This window comes from Nothoprocta perdicaria, unplaced genomic scaffold (genome assembly GCF_003342845.1).
Source record: "Nothoprocta perdicaria isolate Ctin4 unplaced genomic scaffold, notPer1 scaffold_48, whole genome shotgun sequence".
Taxonomy (NCBI): Eukaryota; Metazoa; Chordata; class Aves; order Tinamiformes; family Tinamidae; genus Nothoprocta; species Nothoprocta perdicaria.
In genome coordinates, this window is record NW_020455732.1 from 4,303,339 (window position 1) to 4,321,817 (window position 18,479).

The 18,479-nt window shown below is 48.5% G+C and overlaps 1 protein-coding gene across 1 annotated transcript in view; it reads right to left on the reverse strand.

Annotated features, from left to right (window-relative positions):
* Positions 1–18,479, reverse strand: part of ZC3H3 (zinc finger CCCH-type containing 3) — a 103,878-nt gene that overhangs the window by 13,601 nt on the left and 71,798 nt on the right. The window contains exons 6-9 of the mRNA XM_026047160.1: positions 16,512–16,596; positions 13,795–13,953; positions 11,787–11,856; positions 9,339–9,470 (exon numbers count right to left, since the gene is read on the reverse strand). Coding sequence (XP_025902945.1) covers positions 9,339–9,470; positions 11,787–11,856; positions 13,795–13,953; positions 16,512–16,596 — 446 coding nt within the window. The remainder of the gene's footprint in view (positions 1–9,338; positions 9,471–11,786; positions 11,857–13,794; positions 13,954–16,511; positions 16,597–18,479) is intronic.

The following is an 18,479-nucleotide window of genomic DNA, read 5'->3' on the forward strand; positions in this document are numbered from 1 at the left end:
TATGAAATTCTCTTCTTGCAGTGGCCAACGATGATGTTATGGTTCTCATCAATGTCGGGCAACAGATATGGACCCACTGAAAAAGTTGGCAGGAAGTGGCGATCATTGGGGCAAAACAACACGGTATCTGTTAGAAGGAAGTGGACACCTGAGCTCTCTGCTTCAAAGCCAATGTCTTTTTTTGGAAAGAGCGAAGGAAAAGCTCAAAATCTGCATAAAATTGAAAACTAGCTGCTCGGTGACACAGGGACTTAGTAACATCACGGGCAGGGTGATAACAGTGCTTGATAAACTGCCCAGGTAGAACTATCACAGCCTGGAGGAAAAGGCCCTTATTAAATTCTTCCATAATTGGAATTTTCCATGGATGAAAATGATGTTAGAGAGTTAGACATTTCACTTCCACAATGCGGGCAAATACAACACCTCCAGACCTCACCAAAAGCACCACAGTTGAATATTTCCAATTATTTTTGGGTCTAATTACATCTTCTTGTTTGAAAATTGCCTCTTGACTGCTTGTATTGCTCCCTCCCAATTCTCTGCAGACTTGGAAGAGCTCTGCCTGCCGTCATGGTGACCAGAGGTTGGCCCTTTTCTGGCTTGGTTTCCATCTGTGCCCCGTATCAAGCTGGAGGACAGTCACACAACTCTGTAAGACTCCCCAACACTAGATGTCAAAACACAAAATAAGAGGAATGAACCAAGATGAGATGACCAAGAAGAGTTGGCCATCATCAGCAAGGCCCAAAACACCCTGGTGATTTGAGACTCTGTAAGGGCAGAGATAAGGACTTAAGGAGGAAAGTGAGTCACCAGCTGAAGAACCAGCACCAAGGACTGGTATCGGGAACGTCTACAGCACCAATTAACCATCTCCTGCACTACTTCAATGCATGGTGCTTGGGGAGACCATTTCCAATCTCACAGTCTCCTCCATCTCACTTCAAAAACGTGATGGAGGCAGTTTCCCATGAGGAAGCCATTGATGGGGTTCCTCACAACCCCACGACCACATCCCACAACCTAGGATGGAGCCAGGCAAGTCAGAGAGACACCACAGCATCCTGCTTACAGGCTCGTGTTCATCAGAGATGACAGGGGATCTGTCAGATACATTATTCCAGGTCACTCAGGGAAGCTGCTGACCCAGAATGCCAGAGATCAGGAAGACAACATGTGGCCCGTGGTCTCCAGAGTGCACAAAGAGCTCATCAGCCAACAGAGAACAAATGGGAAAAGAGGTAAATTCCAGAATGGGAAGCAAAGATGTAATCTGGTCTTATTTGTGGCTGTCTCTACAGAAGTTAGAGCTGCAATCATGGACTCTCTGCCTCCTCAGTATATTCCCAGTTATTAGCTGTGATTCAGAGACTACTTTTACTCTGGACTTCTTAATTTTCATGTTTTGTGATGCACTTTCCCCTCCAAAGATATTAAAGCACCAGAGAGAAAATCACAGACCTGTATTTATCTAAGTGCTATTATCAACTAGCCCAGGCTATTAAGTAGTTCAAGTTTGCCCTGATAAGCAACATCTCTAACGTAAGCATCTGAACATTGCTGAAGATACTACTGTTAAATTAAAGGAGCAATGAGAACCCTCATTATGCCATTACAGCGTTCGGTAAATAAGATGCAACTGGAAACCCACGAAGATTTCGGTGCAGATACAGGGAGAGGATGGGGCAGAGGGGAAACCTGATTAGTTTTAAACCTCTTCTGCAGTTTACAAAGCATTTTAAGTGGAAAGCTCCCATCAGCAACACGGAGATTTATCACTTGCTATCAGGAACACAGCTTTTGCTGCTGTTTTAATTCCAGTTGAGTATCAAACCAGGGCACAGGGTAAAGGGATTGACCCCTTGCCAAGATCAGCGAGCTGGAGTTGTGCAAGTCAACGCTCTCCTGCAAGGAGGTACCAACGTAGCCCAATACTGAGCCAGGAAAACTCCTCTGCTTCCTTCCCAGTGTATCTCTGCTCCCAGCAGTAAATCCTTCTCTCTGTAGACTACGGGAAAGACAGTACAGCTTAAATTGCAGAATATCATAGTCACGACTCCCCAGTTCTTCTCGGTGCAAGCAGAACTCTGACTTTTAAATCTATTTTACCAGTAAAGTCCGTTTGGTTCCTTGCTCCTGCTGGCACTAGGTATCAAATGCATTAGTGGATCCAGGTCTGTTTGCTGGATCCCAAACCACAGTCTTACCCTATGTTTGCAGAGATGAGCTCCAACCTCATTTGTGATCCAAGAAGCTGACACTTTTGTGATCGTTAACAAGCCTACTCACTTTGTCTCTTTTATTTTAAATAAAGAATTTACTTAGTGATCAGTTTGTTGACTGAAGATTTCTGCTACACATTACAGAAAAAACAAACATATTAGGCAGGCGGCTGCAGCACCCAGTGAACATCTGTTAACTCAAGCCAAAATTAAAGATAAACAAAACCAAGTTGCCTTTGTAGCTGATTTTTATACAGCTGCACTGGACTATAAAAGAGCTATCAAAGGCATCCAGAGGTATCCCTCAGCTAATCCTGAACGACGGGGGAATGCCAGCCTCAGACTTCCCATGGCAGCTCAACCGAGGGGCTGCTCATCATCATAGACTCTTGGGAAGAGCCGCATGGTTCCAGGTGGTCAACAGACAACCTTCTGTTCATGGCAACTTTGGTCATGAAGTGCTCATGATTCAGGGTGCAGCCATAGGGGAACATCACAGAGGCTTCTAAGATTGGAAGCAGAATGAGAAATAATTGGGTGGATGGGGGCATTGGCAGAAGTCCAAGCCACACCACGAATGACCTGAGGTCTTCATGATGATGATCACTGCTCTGCTAATGAGGTGTTACTTCACACCAGTGCCTCGAAGACAACTTGAAGACATCTGCACAAGTCAAAAACTGGTGGGCAGGTCAAGGTCCCTCAGTTGTTATCATGCTGGCCCAATGAACCTCATGAGCTTGTGCAGGCAGAGCCACTGCTACCATTCCTGGAAATGTTTGGAGCACCATGAGGAATTCCTAGCTCTGACGTGATCCATGGTAAAAAGATGACGGAGTCAGGAATGGGCAAGAACTGGAGGCAAAAGCAGAAATGCGCCACTGGTAAGAAATGAGATGAAAGATGAGCCAAGCACTGTATGGACCTGAGCAGCCAAGTAGCATTGCAAGGCACCAGCACGGCTGCATGTCCGGGTCATGCCCAATTTCTTCAGTGAACGCTTGTTGTCATCAGTGCTGGGCCAAGCAGAGAACAGTGCCAGGAGAAGTTTGCCATTAGCTGGAGGGACAGCCTATGCTGAAGGATCAGCAGAGATTAGAGGCCAAATCAACCTCTCCTCACCCTCTGTCATATTGGAGGTGTTCATGTTCATGATCTGCCACCCTGTGCCACATGCTCTAGGTGTCCCTGCTGGAGCAGGCGGGTTGGACTAGATGATCTCTAAAGGTCCCTTCCAACCTCAACCATTCTGTGATTCTGTGATCTCTTCTGAAGAAGCAATTTGCAGGAGTATAGACCCCACTGCCTCTCCTTGTATGTTCAAGCTCCACTACAGCAGTGATGCGGATCTTGGAGAGAAGGAGGACCAAACTCAACCATTCGGTGATTCTGAGGACAGTGGAGCTCAACAGGACACAGACATGATGGAGGAGTGAGAAATGATTTTTAAGGGATTTATATTCAGTTAGTCCTTATGGGTTTTGTGTTTGCCGGATGCAGGGTATTCACAGAATCACAGAATCATTAAGGTTGGAAGGGACCTCTACAGATCATCTAGTCCAACCCCCCTGTTCAAGCAGGGACTCCCAGAGCACGTGGCACAGGGTGGCATTCAGGCAAGTTTTGAAGACCTCCAAAGGAGACTCCACAGCCTCCCTGCGCAGCCTCTTCCAGGCCTTCATGGTGAATAAGTTCTTTCATGAGGTGCCATCATGAAGCAGCTCACAACATTTTAGTGACAAGAAGTCCCTCGACTGCTAGGATAGGACAGCTTTCATCTGTCACCTCTGCGCTGGTACATAATGGACACACCACGGTGGCGAGTAGGATGGCCAGAAGCATAGAGGCCAACTGAAGATGAAGCCCAGATGTTGCAGACCTAAAAATCAGCCAGCAGCTACGTGGAGGGAAGGGTTCCTCAACAACCTCACATGCCTCACGATTTGACAAAAGGACAAACTACGTGGCAGCAAAGAGAGCAGCAGCAGCTGGGGTTCAGCTTACATCAAACGAGGTAGAAGGAGGACTAAGAAAGACCAACATCTGATGGCCATGGTAGCAAAAAAGAGAAAGATGCTCTTTTGCCCAAAAGACAGCATGAAAAAGCTGAGAATATGCAATATGAGCAGCTCCAATTTTCACATTTGTGAGCTGAGAGACCAGGTTGTTGCTCTTCAGCTCAAAGTAAGCACTAGATAAGAGAAAACCACATCAAGATACACAACAGGTAGTGGCCATCAAAATGGTTAATGTGGATTAACCATCCGAAAGATTCAGACTTCAAGATTTGGACCGTGCTAAGTTTAAAATATTAGACACTTGACACCAAAATAACTTTACTGTGGGAACCTATTAAACCTCTACCAGTAGATGAGAAACTCCAAGACAACCTCAGACAACCCCAGAGCAGAGAAACAGAGAAGAGAACAAGACATGAGCTAAGAGAAAGTCCCCACATAGGAGTTTTCACAGAATCACAGATTTTCTGTGGGAAATCCAGCAGCTGGCACTGTGAGAAGCAAACACACTGCACCTGGGGGCAAAAATCAATTTTTTTTCCCCCCCAAGGAAGCGGCACTTCCCTAAGAAGCCCTGGTTAACTCGAACCAGACAAGTTAACATGAATTACTGTCACTTTACATGAATAAATGACAAACCGAGGTCAGAGCTCCGGGTATCTTGAGTCATTTGAGCAATTCCTCATGTGTTGCCAGTGCAATAGCAAAAGCTCTAATTCACCTCTGGTTTCAACCTCAAAGTTGCCTTTTGCAAAGAGGCCGATCCAAAACTCCATCAGCCAGGACCACCCTACAAATCCAGAATCCAGACTTGTTTAGGAATGAGTCTGAAAGCACCCGAAGCTCCCGCTGGCTCCGTTTGCACCTTGACTTTCCGCGTGCCGATCCCGCTTCCCGGTGATTTATTCCAGCCCATTTCCTCGGGCGCTTGCACAGGAGCCTCGGTGTTTAATCGCAGCGTGTCTCGCGCCGCTTAATGCTTCCCCGGGGGGAACAATTTACCCACAGGCTTCCAAGCAGCTGATGGCACCAATATGAAGATAGGTATTTACGGCACCGCGCTTGCTAACAGACACTGTGGGGAAAAGGCTTAGTTAACACTGACTGATCTTCCAGATGCTTGAAGGGGCTGGCGGGACTTCCTCACCTTTGCTCCAACGGGCTGTGAGGGTTGAACGTTGCCTATGGGCAATGGCCCCTCAAACTGTCCTGTCTACGCTTATTCCACCCGTCATCCAGGTTTTGTAGCAGGAAAATGTGTTACAAGGTGCCCATCCTCGGCACCGTCTCCAGATCTTCAAGCAAGCCCCATGTCTCCAGAACTACTGCTAGCCTTTGGAAATGGTGGAAAACGCTCTAGCTGAAAGGAGATGTGAGGTCTCTGGATGCTGCCCTGGGGTGATCGTGTCCCAAAACTCCTCATGTCCATGGTTGTCCAGCATTTCCCAGATCAGGATGTAAGAATGGGTGAAGGTGCTGGAAATCCAAGTTCTCACCAGCTGCCTCCTAGAAATGACCGATATTGAGGATTGATATCCTCCATAATGAAGCAGAGATTTGTACAGGAACTGTCTCCTCTCCAAACAGGTGGAGGAGCTTCACCACCTTCCACCTATGCTCCTCAAAAGGGAATATGCGGATGCAACATTAAAACATTCCCACTTATTGTCTACTCCTTTTGCAACCAGAACAGGCCAGCCCTGCACAACGGCCAGCATCGTCCTCATTAAAAGCCCACAAGGAAGGGTCCGTGGCAAGCGGGTCAGAGTCACAACCCACGACATGAGCAAAGGTTGATCTTTTCCACTCGCGTGTCCTGGAAGCAAGAGCAGGAAGTGCTTCAGGCAAGGAATTGCAATAAATTATAGATTATAACAGGTATTTTTCACGAAAGCAAGAGGAAAAGGTGGTGGGAGGGAGAGCCAGGCGCCAATCCAGGGCCAACACCGACGCCAAAGACCCCAATGTCTAATTACGGGGCGTCCTCTTTGGAATTCAGCCTTCGAGGGGGCCCCTTCGCCTTCCTTGCCTGGGCTTCTCCACCGCTTCTCCAACTCGGCAAGGCAGAATGAGGCAAGATTTACTCCTGTCCTAAATTATTCAGAGCGAAAAGGGACGGTGCATCTTTAACAAGCCATCGTTTTATGAAGCAAGGTTAACATTTTTACTTGATTCAGGAGAATATTATAAACTCTCCGGGGTCCATTTGAGGACTTTCTACTTTGCGCAAAGGAGCGGACTCAGCACTTTTTCTATTATTTAGAGAATAAAATTAACCCTTAATGGCCCACGCTGGTATGTCTCCTCCCCAGCTAAATATGGCCCGCTCAGCAATTTCTCCCCATATATAATTACAGGCTGCTATCCATCATCTGTAGGAGAATGCTTTTCTGACACTCCAAAAGCGACGCAGTAAGCACTTTTGCTAATAGAATAAATATTCTAAATATCTCTTTTATATTTTCATTTAAATTGGAATATTTTAAAATAATTGTAGGGACACAGCCGGCGCGGCCAGGGCTGGAGGGAGCTGGCGGGATGGCTTGTTTTTCCATCGGAGGCCAGGTTTACCCTGCCTGCTGTCTTCTCCGGATGCTGCCACGAGGAGTAATTAGGCAAAGGTTAATTTATTAGCGTGGTTATCACCTCTTGCTGACATCCTGCTCCTTACAGACGCGAACGCCGATGGCTTCAGCCCGTCCTGTCCAATCCAGCTTGGACAAGCTTGGACAAGTCTGCTTGGCTTCTCCTTCCCTCCCACCAGCTGCATTTTGGGACTGCTCCTGCCACTGAACATCCTTGTCCCCTTGGCTCTGCATCTGCCATTTGTGCCCCAGTTCTAAGGGCAGCCCAGGAACTGGTTTTATTGACCTCATTTATTCGCTTTTTATTGACATTTGTCAATGAGAACTACTGGAACACAATAAAGGTGGAAACGAGCCACTCTAGGCTCAGGTTTGGAGAAAGACGTAGCTCTGAGCATCCATTCAGAGGTTCATACAGGCAAAACCCCCACTGAAAAGCACCCTCAGATATGAGAAGGAGGGGAAAAGCCCCTTCAGGAGCAGCACACCTGCCTAACCATACCTAGGAAGACACTTCTTCACACGTCTTTATTAAATGCAATAAAATCAGATCATCCTACAGGCCTGCAGGGGCATATTTGGGCCGGTGCCCTACGATCTGGCAGACTTTGCATAAACAAAATTATTGTTTCATTAGCATGTCATTTTTCGTTCATTTTTGCAACCGAAGAGCTCATTTAAAGCCATGTTTGGGTGGTTGCTATCATGTCAGCACCATGGTACCCACCAGGGTGTCCACCTTTGATCCAAGGATCCTGCAGAAGCTGCTGCCTGCTCACTTGCCATTGGTATCTGACAGCAGCTGAACCCAACCACACACGTTTATCTGATGTTCTCCTCTACATAAAACCTTGTAAAAAGCTTCCTACTGATGACAGGTGAAATCTCTGGAGAGAAATGGTCAGAGAGAGGAGGATGGATCCCATCTTCTAGCTAAATCAGCCTAAGGTTTCCAAGGATGGTACAACATTGAGCAGAACATGGTTGAATGCTGGACCTAAAAGCCACCACATAACTCATTGCAGAAGAGAGCAGGCCACCAGCTCTCAATTATATCAGAAACACAAAACCTCTACGTGCCTCACTGCCCACCTTCGGCTGTTTATTCACCTTTTTGGCAAATTTACTGTCTACGTTTTCTTTCAAGACAGACAGAAAGGTCAGGAATATCCAGAAAGTACCTGGGAACCTTCTCTCCAGCAGTGGAAGATGTTCTCTGTGGGAGGCTGATGATACTACCAAGAGAACTAAAACAGCACTGGCAAAAGTCACCTCTCATGCTTTTTGTCCTCACTGATGTCCCTTCTGATGTCCCCTTTTACTATAGCCAAGTCCCAACTTAGACCACCTGGGAAGTGTCCCACAGACTTGCAACTAATTCCTATATCATGAGAGGTTGGGACATCACTTGTCTCCAGAAGTTCCCAATAAAAACCACTGGCCCAACATTAAGGAAAGAATCAAGACACTTTCAAGACAGATTTCTGCCTATTAAAAGGCATTTTTTTCCGGACAGGCTTTCACTTCATAGAAGCTGCCATGCTGCAGCACAGCCACCCCAAAGGAACCTCAGAAGATAAGGCTCCACGCACAGAGAAATCCCAAGGAATTTGGGTATTTCCAAACCTGGGTTGGCACGTGGTTAAGGTGGTTCACAGCATCTACCTGCACTTATGCCCGTCCTTCAGATCTCCATGCTGTAACAGCACTTCCCTAGGGCCATGTCAAAAACAAAATCTAAAGAGGAAATTCCTGGCCCAAGACACTTGGAGGAACAGTCTGGAGAAAGCCTAGGACTCAATCACAGTAGGTCCACATGGTAGAACAGGAGGTTACAGATCCACGCTTAGCACACAGGAAAGACTTCATGTCATACTAAGGCTACGAACTCCAGCTTACAGAGGAGAGAGAAATTCATTGCTATTTAAGGCCAAGGAAGGTCCATTCCTGGAGCACTCTGTTGCTCTTCACCACTCCATCACTGGGATAAGGAATCCTTAAAAAAGGTAGGTATATGGTATGGTAGGTATTAAATAACCCATCATGGCAAAGAACTCCTTGAAAACCAGATTTGGTCTTTCAGGATGACTACGGCGCAGTAATGACACACCAGGGAACGCTGGAGCCCTGTATCCTCGAAGATCAGGAGAAGTAGGTAGATCCATGGTCTACCTTCTCCCTTGGCTCAGTGTTATGGCCATGTGGAGGAGTAAGCCATGGAAAACACCAAGCAGTGGGGAATGTTATGGAGGCCCTGGGGTGGCTCCTACCAGGAAAACATCAGTCTGGCAACCTCAAGCATCTTTCATATGTTGCCTACTGGTCCGGCAACAAAATCCTTTGGCCCATAAACCTCTGGAAAGACACGGGGCTGGCATTCACCACATTCAACTGTTTGGCAGCTTCCAGCTCTATGGCTCCCTTTGGTGCCATAGCTCGCGTGAGGAACAGCTTGTGGGCATCCATCCCAGCCGTGGTGGGGAAATCGGCGCGCCGAGCCCCTCTTTTACCTTCTCTCCCATGGGGCAGTAGCCTTTGAGGAAATCCTGGCACACCTCGGCTTTGCGGGACACGTAGACATGGCTGTAGGGGCAGTTGCTGTTGCTGCAGATCCCCTTCAAGAAGTACGAGCACACCGGCATCTGCAAGGGCAGAGGAGAAGGAAAAACCATGAGCACGTTCCCCCGGCCGTGATCACGTAGATTAGGAGCCGCTCCAACGCCCAGGACTGAAATAAAACCATGACATGCATAAAATACATATTTTTTTTTGCCAGCCGCTGCTCCCCGTGGTATTTGTAGCTCTTCTGCTGGGCTCTTGCAACACGGCTCCCTGGTGCTGCGTGGTACCCACTGCCGTAGCATCCTCGGGGCCACGTGTGGGAAGAGCCAAAACCGCCGGCGCGGAGGAAACCGCCTCTTTATGCAGCACGGGGAAGGGAGAGGAGAGCTGTAATCAACTTATCCATCACTGGTAGGGCCTTCCCTGGATGTCCCCTGACACTGTAAAGTTGCCAAAGTGCCTGGCCGACCTTGAAGGGGTGAAAAGAGCAGAAATTCTGCTTGCAAAAGGCGTCAATCCGAGCGCGCGGCTCTGCTGCTTTGGACTGTAAGCCCCGTTTTCCCTTCCCTGCCCTTTCCCAGGCCCCGGACCCTTCATCTCTCTCTCCTCTGCCTCCTGCTGGCGCCTAAATGCTGGATTTACTTACAGCCCGCCGCGAGCATCCCCAAGGCGACGTTTACAACCGTGCACTAACCGCCGTTGGAAAGACCCTTTCCCTGAAGGGCACCCGAGGGTTTTAACTAAATCTCCCGGCCGGAGGAAAAGCAGGAAAAAAAGAGGAATGGAGCCGGGAGGGGGAAAGAAAACAAAGGGTGCTTGAAAAGAGAAGAGTTTAATTTTAATCGTCTTTTAACTGCTTGCATTACCGTAAAGCACAGGACTCTAGGGCTATCTTTTTTTGCCGGGGGGGGCGGTGTGACCGCAAACGATTCCCTTAATGCAGTTTTTGATATAGGGCCCAAATTAGCTCTAATAAAAAGGGATTATAAAGGCGGCTCTTAGGCCCAAATAAACTCCTCCTAGCTGTCAAGCCGGAGCCATTATCAAGAGGAAGCAGCGCTCTCATTTCAATTAACCTTGTTTGCACCCCACTACGTCCACGCAAATAACAATAACATTAATTCAAGGCGCTGGCGCGCCGCGGCCCCGGCTCGAGAGCTCCGAGCACGGCCGTGCGCTCCGGAGGCAGCGCCTAATGAAGCCGCGAGCTCGCCGGGAAACACCAAATTGCTCACGGCGGCCTTTGGCGGCTCTATTAGGGAGAAAAAACGCTGATTCGCATCCGATTGCCTCCAGGGAAAAAGCTGGCGGAGCTTCCCGGAGCGTGGCAGTGGATGGAGCGGGAGTCTGGGATGGAAAGGAGGCGGGTGTTGGGAGAGGGAAACGCTCTTCACTGGATCCCTGCCTGCAATGGATGAATCCACGCAGCTTTCCCGGGTAAAGACGAGGGTCTCCAATGAGACGGTCCATTTCTGCATCCCACACGGGAACCTGGAGTGTGACCAAGAATCAACTCACGGGACACTAATGCTTCCCAAGTCCACGGGAAAGCAAGCAGCAAGCAGTGGTTGTGTTGGCAACCTCAGCATTTCCTTGCCCACGAACCCATACAGTGAGTATGGATTGGAGACATGAGTTTCTATGAGTCCCCCAGGGAAGATCAGGTCTCATCCCAACCACATTTCAGCTCCTACATCCCTGGAGAAGACAAGGAACTGCTCCCAGCACAGAGACACTGCTCCAATTGCAGCCTTAACACACATATGGGATTAAAAGTCATTCCTGTTGTCTGTGGGGTCCTTTGTCATGGAGAAACATCTCTGCAAGGCCACCCAAAGCTCAATGCATCATGTCCTGGCCATGAGCTTGCAGCTGCACTTGGCCAACCTTACCTGGGCTTCAATCCTTAGGAACACAAGGCTACATCCAGCTGGAAATCCCAGTCCCTGAATGGGGATTAACTCGCTAAACTGTCAACTGAGAATCGCTCAATGAAAAACAACTAATTATTTTTCAATCCTCCCCTGTGTCATAAAAATCCAAGAGCCTCAAATACACTGAGCACAGCAAAAACAGTCCTTAACCCAATATACGTTCTTGATACTGCAAAAACCTTAACCCCAGGTGCTCTGAGTTCAAACATGCTGCTTAATATGGGTATTAATCCTGCATTAATATCCCACTTTGCTGCTCTGAATTGAAACTCCCACTTTGCTGCTCTCCCATTGAAAGCTCTGACTCCACAATGAGCCTCAACTCCTTGGCAAGCAAGCCACAAACTTGTCTTGCAACGCTGCTTGGTGATGATGTCCCTTACAGCCACCATAAACGCCACCCCTTCGGCTTCGTTCCGCTGGCAAGCTGGAAGAGGGAGCCATTTAGGAAGCCGTACCAACCTTCTCCTTGGAGACTTTGTGAGAAAAGGAGCAGGTCCCGTCTGTTTTCTTGCACGTGCCACGGAGAAACCTGCCAAAACACAGGAGGGGAGAGGGTTCAGTGGTAGAGTGAGGCTACTACGCACTGCAGTCCAATGCAACAGCCCATTACACAACACAAACTGATGCCTGTCTCTCCCCTCAGAAGAGCAGTTGGGGTCTCCTGAAGGACCTTGCTCTTTCTCAATGGATTGCTGCTTCCTCCAGCCCCTAACCATGATGTTCGGACAGGAGGTTCACAGATTCACAGATTCACAGAATATTTAAGGTTGGAAGGGACCTCTACAGATCATCTAGTCCAACCTTCCTGCTCAAGCAGGCACACCTACAGCATGTGGCATAGGGTGGCATCCAGGCGGGTTTTGAAGACCTCCAGAGTAGGAGACTCCACAACCTCCCTGGGCAGCCTGTTCCACTGCTCTGTCACCCTAACAGTAAAGAAGTTGCTCCTCACCTGGAGACGGAACTTCCTGTGCTCCAGCTTGTGGCCATTACCCCTCGGCCTATCGCTGGCCACCAGTGAAAACAGCTTGTCCCCTTCCTCCCTGCATTCTCCCTTCCTGAACTTATACATATTAATCATATCCCCTCTGAGCCGTCTCTTCTCCAGAGAAAACAGGCCCAGCTCACTCAGCCTCTCTTCATACGAGAGATGTTCCATTCCCTTAATCATCCGGGTTGCCCTCCTCTGGACCCTCTCCAGAAGCTCCACGTCCCTCCTATACTGGGGTGCCCAGAACTGCACACAGTACTCCAGGTGCGGCCTCACCAGAGCTGAGTAGAGCGGCAGAATCACCTCCCTTGACCTGCTGGCAACACTCCTCCTGAATGAGGTTCATGGGAGGAATGTCCTTCCTACAGACTGGATTACACAGGACACTCAATAAGGCTCAGGGAGGCCAGCTCTGGCTGAAGAGGAGGACCAGAGATGGTCCTCTTCAGAGACAGATTTGCCCACGGGTAATTTCGACTTGAAGGCACCTGGAAGGCATCTCGACTAAAGGTCTTCCAGGAGCTACCACAGTGAGCAGATATTCACATGCAGGCAGCATGGTTGGATGACAACTAGGCCAACAGGTCCTTGACATCTGGAGTAACCCTTCAAGACATCCACATGTGAGCAAAAAGGGACAGCTTCAAATGGTGCTGAGGTAGAAGATGATGGCAGAGATACAGAGAGGGAGTAACGCCACAAGGCACCAGGTTAAGATGACAAAAGACCAACAATGTCTTCCAATTCACAGAAGAGGGACAGGATGGAGATTCACAAGATCTGTGATCCCCACAAGCTGCACAGAACATCTAAACATGTGTTTTTAACTTGGAGTCTGGTTGTGCAATGCTTAATTGACACAAACAGCACTTTGTAGAAGTAAAATGCTGTGTAAATTCCCTTACTAGAAGAGATTAAATAGATCATGATTCTCCACGTTGGTGAGTTTGAATAGAGAAAGCAAGGGGACTATACAGAGTCATAAATGGTGCCAAGAAGATGGATAGGGAATGATTATTCCATACTTTTCACGAAACACAAATGAGAAGGTCCCAAGTACAATTGTCAAGCAGTAGGTGGAGGAAGCACTTTGCTTAATTCAGTTGGGCAACCTGCTGTCATAAACATGACAGGTTAAAGAAATGACTACACAATGGTTTGGTTGCAACTTCTAACAGTTGAAAACTCTACCAATCAACAGGGCTTCGTTGTCACAAGCTGAGAGGTTCTACCTAGGAGAAAGAGCCTTCTCTGAGAGCCTCGATACTTGGCCTGCTCCTCATGGCACCTTCCAAACCAACCAGTTAGACAGACCCTCGGCCTGGACAAGGACAGCAGGTCTTGTGTTCTGATGTGCTTGTTATTTGGATGTTTCCCTGGAGAATATCACATGAGCAAGCACCAAAGCCTATCAATATTCACAGCCTGGTCTGCTACCACAGGCCAAGGCACATGCTTACTGGTGTCCATCCATACCTCGTGCAGACAGCCACTTTCTCTGGATCATGGATGTAAGGGCAGCTGTCTCCACGATTACACTTGCCAAAGCGGTTGTAGTACATGCAATATTCCTTCTTCTTCTCTTTCTTCTGTTTGGCTTGACGAATGATGGCCAAACTCCGCTGAACAGCACGGCTAAAGGGAAGGAGACAGACAGGTTCAGGTGACATCTCCAACATCAACGCAGCAACCTAACTTGCACAATGACATAAAGAAAGGTGGGCAACAACACCTCAAATCAACGAAAAGGCCAAGTTCTACTTTAAAGACAGTGAAATTCAGGAAATTCTTATCAAGCCATAAGCTCTTACATCATTTTGATTTTGGGGCAAGTTTACCCTGAATCCTAAAAAACTGCAACACGTCACCCATCTCCCAGGATACATCTGTGCTTGGGACAAAACAGCCCTATGCAGCAGGACAAGCTGGGGCCAACTGCTTAGGAAGCACCACTGCAGCCAAAGACATGGGCATCCTGGGGGACAACAGGGTATCCAGGGGCCAGCCAGGTGTCCTTTCAAGCATCTTGGGCTAATTTAGCAGGAATATGGCCAGGATGATGAGGAAGGGAATTCTTGCCCTCCTTTTGGTACTTGTAGACCGTAACTGGACAACAGGTCCAGTTTGGGACTTCCAAGTGATGGGCAGCAACTGGCAAGGAGCAACTTCAATGGAACTTCAAGGAGCAACCACTGAGATGGTTGGGCTTTAGGCACAGGATGCCCAAGGTGAGGCCAGAGGTGTTTGGTTCAGCCAGGAAAACAGAAGGTAAAGGGGGATCTTACCACCCTCTGCAACTACTTAATGGGACAGTGTAGAGAAGGTGGCGCCCAACTCTTCTCAGAGGGACACCATTGAAGTGCATGAGCCACAGGGACAAGCTAGAGTGTAAGAAATCACCATGAAATGGAAGCAAAAAGTCTTTCCCACAAGGGTGGCCAGACACTGGAGCAGGTTGTCCAGAGAGGCTGTGGGACCTCCATCCCTGGAGATACACAACTTGACTGATCATGGCCCTGAGCAACTCACTCTAAGGGGTCTTGCTTGGTACAGCAGGCTGGGTAGAGACCCCTGGAGATGCCTTCCCACCTCCACAAATCTGACTCAATCCTACCATTTTAGGGGTATGGAAAGAGCTTCCTACAGTTTTCAGGAACACCGTGAAGCTGAAAACATCCTTTCCCTTGCTAGGATCAAAAGCACAGGATGACACCAAACAATTCAGAGGGCACTTCAGCGCCTGCCGCTGCCAGCTGGCCCATTGGGTTCCCTGGGGCTATTCAGGGGCTTCCAAGTGGGCACCTGCTTATCGACCTCGGTGAATGAGGGCCTGCATGGAGGAACATAGGGCAACATCAAACATCAGGCAAGCTCTCCATTAATCGCCCGGTACCGCTTGAAGTTACTTAAGGATATCCAAGTTGCTTAGTGCATATTTTCCATAAGCTGGCAGCTGAAGAAGTAATTACACAGGAGCTCTAGAGCTGCACGGGATGAGGAGGGAGAGGGGAGACGGTGAGATCTGGGCTGAGGGCACACGTTTGATCTGTCAGCGTGCCCATAATTACGCAGTACAGGAGGATCAATTCACTTTTGCAAAGGATATTGTGCTCTGGAGAGGGGCAAACAAAGCCCTTGCCTTCAGTTCTCTGGATTTTTGCATGTGTTGCTTCCTCAGAGACACAGACATACACAACATATACATACACATATGTATTTCCACTGTCTTAGGTCTCCTGGTGCCAGAATCACAGGCCCATGGGTCGCAACACATTTACCCATGATAAATGCCAGTTCAAGGAAACTATCTGGGGGGGAAGACACATTTTTAGCTCCAAAATGCCTGTCCACAATTGTCAAGTTAAAATGCAAGGAGAAAAAAATATCTTTATATAGCCAAAATATTAAATGTATAAGGCCCTCCTCAGCTTGCTCCCTACCTGAGCATCACAAGTGTCATCAGCTCTTTCATTAGAAGTCTTTTCTTCAACTATTCAGCGACTACAGAGCGGGGCTGGCAAGCTCTACCATAAATTACCTGTCGGTCCCCGTGGTGTTTCCGAGGCTAATACAAGCCAAGCCATTACAGAGGGATTTAAGAGAAGCAGGTTTCTTGGTTTAAATTATGATGTTCGGAGAGGGCTCTCCTGACTGCCAGGGCCCGGACCTCGTGGCTGCCCTGCCTGCCAAGCTCGCTAAGCGCTCCCAGCCTGGGCGCGACGGTAATTAATCCTGATGGCAAATTTTATAATAATTGTTCCTAAAGACCCACGAAACGTCAGGCCGGCTTTCCAGACGACCAAGCAAGGTCTGCCTGCAGAGTTAGAAAGAAGTAAGGACAGGGAAGGATATTATAAATCGTTTGGGCTTTGCTTATGGCAAATGGGAAAGTTATTCTCCAGTTATCACAAAGGATGACTATATTTTATACGAAGCACATGTTCCCGAGCTGAGGACATGTGACGGAATATGCAACAGGGCTCAGGGTTATTATTGAGATGTTCTTTGTCAGGAAGAGATACGATGAAATAGAGCTAGAACCTGGCATTCTCTATAGCCACATCTGGAACATCTGGTATAAGGACACCTCTGGAACAAACACACTGGGAGAACAGCAGCCAGAGCCCCCATTGGTGGTGACTGAAGTTTCCTACACCGTTACAAGCAGAGGCTGGTGTCTGGGATGCACAGACCTGGCAATGTAGCGGCTCGTGGCTGATCTGTTGAGGTAGCTGGATGGAGAGTAACCAGGACTGATGGGCGTAGAGGTCAACCTCGCTGGAAGAAAGAGGAGAAAAAAACCACAGACACGTTCACAACTCTTTGTTTTTATAGGAATTCGCAGGGAGAAGAAGGATGCTAAAAAGTTCAAACAAAACTCTCCTGAGCCCCAAGCACAGGTGGATTTTTAGCATTTTGCAGAACTTTCCTATCTCGGAATATGACAAAAATTCCATGTGCCACCAAACCTGCCCTCTGCCAACCTGTCCCAGCCGGGTTCCATCCCCTTTCAACACATTTTTGGGACAAAAGCAGTTTAGAAACTCCAGGATGTGCCACATCATCCAGTAAGTGTCAGTTGGTCCCACATCCACATATGCTAGGGCCACACAATGGCTATTGAAAGAAATGAAGAAAAATAACTTCACAGCAGTTATTGTCCTTGCTGAATGAGGCTGTGAAGTGAAATCACCTCATTTTGCTCCATGGTCCCAATCTGGTCCTCGGCAGCTCCTCGCAGGAGAAACTCGGCCACATCCCGCGCATCTGGCTAGGACTGGACCATTATTATCAGCTTATATCAAACAAAAACTACAACAACATACAACAAAGGATATCGGGAAATCTGTCTTATTATAAATAAACTAAAAACATTAAAAACCATCAAGTGCACCAAAAGTTTCCTGTGATGAACATAGGAAAAGAAACCCTGCAATGTCGCAAAACCAGTGGCCAGTTAAACAAGCCGTAACTGCATTTAGCCTTTGGCCACTCTGCAAGCTGTGAGTCTCATTTCTCCCCTGCATCCAGAAAAAGGAAACGGGGAGGGGGGGAAAAAAACAGACAGGGAAAAAATAAAAGCTGCTCAGGGAGAGCAGCGAGGAACTGCACATTAAGGGTTTTTTAAGCAATTGCACGCAGCAACGCGGCGGCAGGCTTGATGTTTTATATCTTGCAACAGGGGACAGGTGTTTTTCTCTCTCCTCTTTTTTTTTCCCCTCTCTTTTAAAATGATGTAGCTGCTCGGAGGTGCCTCATCCGTAAGGAAATACGTAGCCCATGCGAAAGGGGCTACATCACCCAGAGAAGCGCCCGCTGGACCCAGCCCAGCCGTGGTGCCGCTCTCCGCGGGGACGGGGAGCTGTCGTGTTCATTAACCGCATGATTACAGCGATGATTAATAGCGGGGCCTGCAGCCTGGCGCCTTTTATTTCCCCCCTCTCCTGCCTCCTCCGAATGCATCCGCGTTCAAGGCACTTTCTGTGCCGTGCATCCCACCGTGCCGCTCCAAACAGTTGCTCTCCGTCGCGGCGCCGATGCGGAGTTGCTTATCAAGGGGGAAAGGGCTCCGCGTCGCTGCTGATCCGAGCAGGATCGGGCACGTCGCTTTGCAAAGCAGGGCAGGACGCGGCACCCACGGGACCTTCCTGGCTTAATCCTACGGAGAAGCGACGCTCTGGCTTGCGCAGGACTCGCGTCTTGGCATGCTGGGGTGGATGCTCCACCAGCACCTGCTTCCTTGAAGCTTTCAAGAGCTTTCTCTGCACACCCTTGAAGTGACAGCATTAAATGCGACATCGCTTGGAGTCAGGAGCTGCGTTATTCACCACTGCCACCCCATGGCATTTGGGAATGTTTTAAGAGCAGCACAGTGTGGATAGCATTCCCATATGGATTGGGCCCAGAACGGGACCACATGGGACTTTCGGATGGAGTGCGCTGCAGAGATTTGTCTGGCTGAAGTCAAACAGAAGCCACCCAGTGTCCAGAGCGGTTCCGCTATCCCAAAGATCTGGTGTCTGGCGCTCTCAGAGAGCAGAAAAGGCATTTTTACCTCTTTTAAATGCACTTCGGGAAGTGCTTCAACACAGAGTGCTCTGCAAACGTGCCAAGACTTGTGCACGTGGGCAGCAGGCGGGAGTCTCACGTGCCGCCAGCCG